Source organism: Prosopis cineraria, unplaced genomic scaffold, assembly GCF_029017545.1.
Source record: "Prosopis cineraria cultivar Desert tree isolate PC_DT_omini unplaced genomic scaffold, ASM2901754v1 PC14, whole genome shotgun sequence".
NCBI lineage: Eukaryota > Viridiplantae > Streptophyta > Magnoliopsida > Fabales > Fabaceae > Prosopis > Prosopis cineraria.
The window spans coordinates 6146405-6155579 of NW_026555345.1; the positions used below are offsets into that span (position 1 = coordinate 6146405).

Sequence of the window (9175 nt, forward strand, 5' to 3'; positions counted from 1 at the left end):
AATCACTGAGGTAGGCTAAAGAATCCTTAAAAAGGCATATTTTACTAAAGAAAAAAGATGAAGCTAATTTGTCTTCCACCTTAAAAACATACGATTGGCATGAAATATGTTAAAACCTATATTTCCACAAACGAATGAGCCATATCAAGTAATCAATTGATAAGTAAAGTATTGTTTTTATAAATATTTTATTACAACCCAGTTGAGCATTAACTTATCATGTTCGCTTAATTTGTGCAAGACACAAGTTAGAACAAAGATCAAGTGGAAATTAAATTTAGCTACAATGAGGAAGCATGATATGGTCAATGTTAAGGGTGATTGTAATACTCAAGTGTTGACTTGGATTATTATAGCCTTGATTATGCCTTAGTGTTTAACTTCCTCCTTTAATTGCAGTTAAAGTTATATTTGTTAATTATTAGTTTAAGTCTCTTAATTTCTCATTAGCACCTTCTGATCCACGACGAGCATTCCAATCATATTAACCTTTAATTTCTTAGGTGATTACTTGACCAAACTTAACTAAGCATAAGCCTAATGTAAACCATGTAGGATTGGTAGGTGTATTCCTATCATACAAGCTACATGATTAAATTGAAGGCCTAGTCTAGATTTCCTATCCCTGGACTCCTTGCAAACACCAAAATATGCCTCAATCAGATTCCCCTTATTTTAATATAGGCATATAATTGAATCAACAAACATAATATTAACTCAAATAAAGGTAGAAATTATAATCTATTAATCCATCTACAAGCTATAACAACCTAAAGCAAAGGTTTTGCTACATAAATTAAACATTCAGATGAACGAAATACAAAGCCAACCAAACATAAAATAAAAGATATAGGAGTGAAGAAAAAAGAAAGAGGAAACTAGTAATCAATACCCAATTTCTATTCGTGTTGCCAATTTTTTACATTCCCAAGCCTTAATTTAATTTACCTTCATTTAAGCCCCAAGCCTCCTCTCAAGTCAAGAATGAGCAAAATGAAGAAAATGCTCTAATTATATAGAAGAAATCCTCAAAATTTGTGTATAAGTAAGGCTATGCATTTATATCTAGTACTACAAAACCAAAGAACATCATCATTGTTTTCTTGCTATTGAGCTACGGCATCACAATGCTTGTGTTATGGCACCATAGACCACTCCTCAATTTCTTCTATCTCCACTTCCTTTAATAATAACTCCTGAGATTACCACATGAAAATTAATGAAAAAGAATATTTGCTTGATTTGAACTAATTTTTACTTAATTTTACAATTGGCCTTATCCTATTAAGTGGGACTAACTACATGAATTACACTATTTCAATATGCTCTATCAACATCAACAGCCTATTCAGTTATCAATATTTGACAATAATTCTAAAAAAAAATATCAATGAGTCCAATTCCATAGAAAATGAATCAAAATATCCCTAAAATGTATTGATGGCTCCCCAAATAACTCTTAAAAATATATCAAATATCATTAAAAATGCAGAGCAAATAGCATAACATTTGTCAATTTTAGTTTCAACAAGAAATGTTTGAAAACCATAGATCATATAATTAATGCCCTAATATTATGTCTACACGATACTCTAAGCATAATAGTATTGTCACTTGGAACTTCTTTTGAATAAAATCAAGTTTTTTCATACTATATTTTCTCATGTGTGCTATCTAAAAGCTTGATTTTTTGGGAGTTTTTCATACATTGCTTTCTTAGATTTCAAGGAATCTAGATATTGGGTATAAAAAATTAGGGAAGACAATATCTTAGGCCCTTTTCCTTTAAACAATAAGATATCAAAATATCAAGTTACCTTCATTGTGACAAAATTCAATAGAAAAGCACACATATTTAGAATCTCATAAAAGTTGATAGCACTAAATATTTAAGGATATATAGTGAATGTTTTTAAGACATATGAAATGCTTTTATGGATATATATCTTGGGAACTAAATTATACTGCCTTAAAATATATTAACTTTTCTACCATATGCTTATATTATCTACCATTGGTCTATCAATAGACTTGGCAATCTCAACTTCAAGAGGAGTCTTTGAGTTTGGGCCTTTTTCGTGTCGACACAGCACATAATGTTGGATCATGAACATAATGTCAAAGAATAAAGAAACCTGCGATTGTCAAAATACATCACTATTATCACTTCATTGCCATTTCATATAAGTTAGGGTAAGAGAATGATCCATACCAGAGATAGCATTACTTTTCCTATATTTCCATATAAGTTCACCCAAGAACCTGAGGTTTAAAATTTTGTCACTAATATGTTATAGACTTAGAAAGATTCATGCTTTATAATTAAAGGAGATTTCAATGCAAACCTTGATCTATCGATTGCATAACCATTTGAGCATAGTTTCCAACGCTTCCAGAAAAATCAAGTTGGATGTTCTCAATGCTCCAGCCTATTGTACTTTTTCTTATAAAGTTCATCATAGCCTATATTCATAACTCAGTAGTTACAAGTGGAGGACTAGAGGTGGCCTTAGCCAATGCATTTTTTGTCAATAGTAGTCTACCAGCTAAAAGAATAAAGAACAATCTTCAAACACGTCAAAGCCAAGTAAAAGAAAAGGGGGTTCTAAAATACATTATGAATTTGGATTTGTTTGGAAATATGGTTGTCAATCTTTACTTATGTTTTACAACTAGTCTCAAGCTCAAATAAAAGATATGTATTATCTTAAGCCCTTGAAGGACTAACAAGAGTAAAGAATTAAGGTATCAGATATGAGATTCTTGAGATGGATGTATAATCATATAAGAAAGAATAAGATTCATAATATTTTTTTTATAAGAAAAACTTTGCATGGCATTTGTTAACATGAAAATGATAGAAAATGAGCTTAGGTGGTTTGAACACATGCCAAAAAAGGTTGTTAGAGGTATTAGTAAAGCTATGCATGCAACCCAATAGCCCAATCAACTAAGTTATGCTTGAGTCATTTGGGCTAGTCAAGATGGGCTTTAGGCCAGGCACTAAGGTAGAGTCTAGCCAGCCCTAACCTAGCCTCATGCTATATATTTTTTTAATTTTTTTTCATTCTTTTGTTAATGTTAATTGATTTATTGTATAAATTTTCTTAGTATTTTTTTGTAATATATTGATTTCATAATTATCATGGAGATTTTCTATGATTATGCTTTTAATTTAATTTTAAATTTTAAATTGATTTCATTAAATTTATATAATAAAAAAGTAATGGATAAATTGTACACATATACAATTTTAAAAATAATTTTTTTTCTTAATACTATGTTTGAGAGGCATGTATTTCAAATGATAGTAATTATTTTTTTATGAATAATTTTTTTATAGTTTTATTTTTTAAAAAAAATTCGAGTAAGGGCCCAAAAGGTCCTAACCATTAGGGCATCAAGTTGGCCCAATATTTACTTTAAGCAAGACACTGAGCTGGAGTGATATCCTACCCAACTCGGCTAACACATACCACTAAGTGTCAATGATGAGAGTTGAGCATTTGGTATTTAATCCTATGAGAAGAGTGGTAGATGAAGGCCATGAAAGGCACTCCAAAAATTTATTGAAGGGATCTATATCGATGAATAATAATAATAATCTAAAGAGTTGATTATTGATAAATTACAATAGTGTTGAATGGTCCATATAGTTGATCTTATAAGGATTGGACAACATAAGGGATCATTTTTGAGTCCTTATTTGTTTAACTTGGTTCTAGATATTTTGATTGAACATATTTAAGAGGAAATCCCTAAAGGCATGCCTTTTACAGATCATATAGTTCTTATTGAAAGACAAGAGAAGAGATTAATTGCAAACTTGAGTTATAGAGGAGGACCTTAGAGTTAAAAGGTTTCTACTTGAGTAAGAGTAAAATAGAATATTTGCATTGTAGTTTTGATAAGTGGTTAGTCAGTAGTAATTTAGAAGTAAAATTTGAAGATCAGATTATACCTCAAGTGAAAAAATTTAGATATTTAAAAGTTATTATTTAACATGATAGGAAAATTGATAGGGATATTGCATATAGGATACAAGATGGATAGTTTAATTAGATACAAGCTAAATGAGTTATTTGTGATCAAATGATACCTAATAAACTTAAAGAGAAGTTTTATTGATTTGTTATAAAACTAGCTATTGTAGGGTAGTGAACGTTGGGCTTTAAAGAGATAATGAGAGCATAAAGTTGAAGTAGCAGAGATGAGAGTGTTGATATAGACGTATGGGCATGCACAAAAAGATAAAATCTAAAATGAGCATACATGAGAAAAAGTGGGCATGGCATCTATTGAAGAAAAAATGATAGAAAATCATTTGAGATGGTTTAGACATATACAGAGAAGGTCATAAGAGGTACTTATGATGAGAATAGAATGGATAATCTTAAGTTCTATAAAGAGAGATAGAGAAAGATAAAAAAGAACACTTGTGGAAATTATTGAACAAGCCCTCCTAATTAACATTATTCCTAAAATTTTGGTTGATAATAAAGCACAATAGCATCGTGCAATTCATACAGCCAACCCTATCTAATGAGAAACGACTTGTTGTTGGTCATTATAATTGATCTTACTTGATTGGATATGGCTTATTATCATTGTTGTTATGTTCATTATCATTAGAAATATGAATTTTAACATTCAGTTTTGTGAACATGTTCATTGCAATATAACTTCCATAAAAGAAGTCGAGTACAAAAATTGGAATAAATCCTGACCTGGGGAATATATTTTATCGTCGTCATACAAACTTGAATGCCACTGAAAAATGGTTAATTTACACATAATTAATTAAAAGGAAATCAATCCTTAATAAATATTCATGTGTCACAGCATGTAATCGTATAATGTAAGATCTATGAAGTTAGCAATTGAATGTAAAAAAAACTAATGTTATATAAAAGGTAGCTCAAATAAGGAAGCACAACATACTTGAATATGGAGAGAAGCCAGAGCCAATGGTGTGTAGATAAAGTTATGAAGAAGCAGATTACACCGATCAACCACACGGCAACCACAATTCCATAAGCTATTTTAGACACTTTCTGATTTCCATGCTATAACAGCAAACTATTGTAAGAAATTTGAACAATAACCGAGAATTCAAAAAATAGACAAAAATTGAAAGTACAAAAAGCTTAATGAAAATAGAGTATAATACTTCATAGATGGTAATTTGGAACAAGGTAAGAGTGGTGAGCAAAACAGCGTGAGATGAGAAAGCAACATCATTTGCTGCTACAGGTATCATCTGAAACACAAATGAAATTTAATGTTGCTTTTAAATACCAAAGCCATAAGCTTTGAATTGGCATTTATAAACACACTGTACATGGAACTAATCTCTTTTTGACCATACTTGTCTCTGTACTGCTTCTGAATAGTAGAGCTGAAGTATAAAGATGCATTGTATAACAAATAGGATGTGTGCTTAGTGAGATTCAACACCACAAAATCAAAGTTCAATCCAACAACACTGAAATCCAATAACCATTTCATCAAATTGAGGCAAATTAGAATGGTAAAAGGAAAAGAGTAAAAGCATGCATAAATAGGGATTGTATTTGTGGAATGATAATAAATGAAGGAAGAAGTTGGTACATTTTATTATAACCTTTTTTTGTGATAATTTAGGATAACTTGTGGGTAGAAACTGATAGACCAGCAAATAAAAGTCAGCCATCCCAAAACTTCATATGACACATGAAGTGGGACTAAATTCCAAGATGCCATTTTTGATGTGGAGTGCTTGCTTGGTTGAGGTTTTTATCCTGAAGAAGCCTACCAAGTACCAATAATGTCACTATGAAGATAAAAAGGGCATAAAAAGAATGAATAAAATTTGGTTGAGTAGGAAAGAAATTATCTCCTCATGCTTCTCTCTTATTTAAAGGTATAGAGTTTGTGACATGATCTAATACAATACTATGTACTAGATAATGTCACTTTGAAGATAAAAGGGGCATAAAAAGAATGAATAAAATTTGGTTGAGTAGAGAAGAAATTATCTCCTTATACTTCTCTCTTATTTAAAGGTATAGAGTTTATGACATTATCTAGTACAATGCTATATACACTATGTTAACACTAACCTTTTGAATAGACCTGGTAAGCAACCCAACCTGTAAAAAAGTTATGGGTTAGGTTAAAAAAATTGGTTCAATTATATGTGGGGCGATTTTGGCTTGCCCCACATAACTTAAACTCGCAGTGGACTAACCCGTAAGTTGGCAGGTTGGGTTTTAAAAAAGTAAATAAGATTAAGTTTAAAATAAAGTATTCAAAGAAAACATGCATGGAATTGTGATCTAAGTACTTGATACTTTTACATTTATTTAATTCAAGTTTAAATTATTACAAAAAATAATAAAAACACACTACTCATGTTTAAGTAGTGATATAATATAATCTAAATGTGATCAAGATAATATTGAATAAAATATTTTATTATACTTTACTTCATTCATATAATAGCGTATTTAAATTATCTTGTTTGCAAAATAGTACTATCCAAGTTAGCAAATAAAAATTAAACATATTTATGAAAAAAGTTTAGTTGCCCTTTTTATTTAAAAAATTAAACATATTTATGAAGTGCTAACCATATATATTATCATCTTAATTTGAACATAAAAGAACAAAAAACAGATACAGAGATATTACAATATTTAGGTGATATGAACTGAATGTATTATGAGTAGTAATTTAATAGTCAGAGTATAAATCATCATTATTTTCTTTTAAAAAAAGAATTGGTATTTTAAATTGAAGCATTAATTTTGTAGCAAAAATGCTAAAATAAGATGAAGAGAAAAGGGGATAGACAAAACATTTATATTAATTCATATATGTATAATAATAATTAGTCATGTAAAAGACTAGAGAATGAAAAGATCACAAAATTAAATTAGTTTACATTTAAGTGGTAATATAAGCATGTCTTAATTAAAAGGAGGTAAATTTATAATTTTTAGAGGGAATATATGATTTTTTTTACCTTGAAAAATAACAAAAAAGGTAAATTTATAAAAATTATAAAAAAAATACTTTTTTTTTTTACTTGCGGGTTGGCCTGCTATAACCCGGCAATCTGTTACGAGTTGTATGGATTGGCAAAATTCAACTTGCAAAGAATGCGGGCCATGCTAAGCCATCCCACCAAACCCACAACCTGCGGAGTACAAGTTAATCCATGTTATAGACTTTATTTTAAAATAATCTAATTATGCATGTAGAAAATATCAAACACCACATGAGATCTGTTAATTGCCATATAGAACAATTGCTCTATGCCAATTGTATATCTCATTTTCATTACCTTAATTGTATTTGGACTATTGTCAAAACGCATGCAAAGAAAATATAATCATCAATCCACAATATCAATATCAATATCTATATATATAACAAACAAGTTGCTCAAAATTTTATCAAAAATGAAAACGCACAACAGCACAATTATATCTCTAGCCAAAATTGCATTTGAATCCAGTCCTATCCAGCTTCAGAATTGAATTTCAATATCAAAATTAAGGATAATACCAGAACGCAGTGCCAAAGCTCAGCAATAATACATATCCTCATTCCACAGTAACATTCCAACATCTTTAGGAGCATAATACAAACTAACGACGCTCAAATGGTCAAATTACACCAATCACAACCATACCCGCACTATACCAAGGCAATAATTGAATTTCTAAAATAGTCCAAAATGAATCAGAAATGAAAGGGGAATTCTCACCTCTGGTTACAGTAACTCTTATTCCAATTAACAAACAAGCCAACTTCAATTTGAAGCACTAATTCCAGCCCTCAGTTCATCATCTCACATTTGACGTCAGAATCACATTTTGCATTCATGTTATTCATCATCTATCTCTTCTGATAATCGAAATCTGCAACGACATAGCCCGAATGCAAAAGCTCACCAGCTAATAAGAAACTAATCTGCTTTGACCAAAAAAAAAAAAAAAACTAGAAGAAGAAGAAATTATTCGGCCAAGGTTGGTAGGTAAGATGAAGAGCATTGACTTTTGTAAAGCTCACCTAAGCAAAAGCTTTGTTTTTCAGTCACATCCATGGTGGAGAAAGTTTGTATACGCCATTGTTGAGCTTTTATATGCGTCATCTTCTTGCTCCTCTTCTGATCAAGGGAAAGAGAAAATGAGAGAGGCCAAATATTTGTATTCTAGTCTCGGCATCTTTCGTTGCACCAGATCCAAAGCCAATCGCTAGAAAACAAAAATCCATCTTTCACAATAAAAAAGCCAAATAAAATAAACTTGTCGCCAACATTTTTAAATGAAATTAAATCTTGAAAAATCTTTCGAAATTTCACATGGTCATATGGACGGCCTTTGAAAATAGAGTTAGGTTACTAGAATCTCTGAGCTCACCTTATTTATAAATTATTTTTAAGAAAAATTATGAATGGGTTCGCACACGTAAAATTCAAAAAGTGCAACCAAGTATAATTTATAGTTGGAATATAAAGATAATACTATCTTTGTTAATTTGGCTTTTATTTATAAATGCAACTTTACATTTTACAAGTTAAATTTTTTATTTAACATTTTATATAATATTGAGTCTCTGTGGAGTTAATTATATCTACTCAAGGTTATAAATGGTCTCATTGAGATGTAAAATTCATAATTCACCATGTAATTATAGGTTAAGAAAACATAATTAACTTTGTAAGGCCTATATTTATAGCTTAAGAAAACATAATTTACTTTATAAAGACTATATATTATGTCAAGTGTTAAATAAAAAATTTGATTTGTAAATTTTGAATCTATGGTTGTAAGTAAAAACCAAATTAATAGGGGCAGTATTGTCTTTGTACTCCAGTTATAAATTACACTCAAGTTTCAAGAGATTTAACTATAGTTTTTAAATTTTATGAGATTTAATTGTAAATAAGTATACTGTATTGGACATATTCATAATTTTCCTTTATTTTTAACATATTTTATTAAAATCTAAATAAATTTTTAAAGTACTATATACTTTAAAAATAATCATTTCTTTGAATTTGGCTTTTATTGGTTGGATTTACAACATGTCTATAAGTCTTTTCTTATTTTTTTCTTTCTCACTTTTAAATAATTTATTATTTGTAAAAAAATTTCAATTTATTCCTTATATTTATTAACTTAAA

General features: G+C 29.5%; 1 protein-coding gene across 1 annotated transcript; it reads right to left on the reverse strand.

Annotated features, from left to right (window-relative positions):
• Window positions 1-856: 856 nt before the first annotated feature.
• Window positions 857-8169, reverse strand: LOC129293799 (cystinosin homolog). Its single transcript, XM_054931907.1, has 11 exons — window positions 8059-8169; window positions 7754-7907; window positions 5624-5790; window positions 5335-5485; window positions 5171-5260; window positions 4942-5066; window positions 4728-4770; window positions 2346-2463; window positions 2213-2262; window positions 2013-2135; window positions 857-1196 (listed from the first exon to the last, which is right to left on the reverse strand). Exons 3-11 carry the CDS (start codon window positions 5740-5742, stop codon window positions 1137-1139), a joined length of 879 nt encoding a protein of 292 aa, XP_054787882.1. The 5' UTR covers window positions 5743-5790; window positions 7754-7907; window positions 8059-8169; the 3' UTR covers window positions 857-1136.
• Between the last annotated feature and the right edge of the window lie 1006 nt (window positions 8170-9175).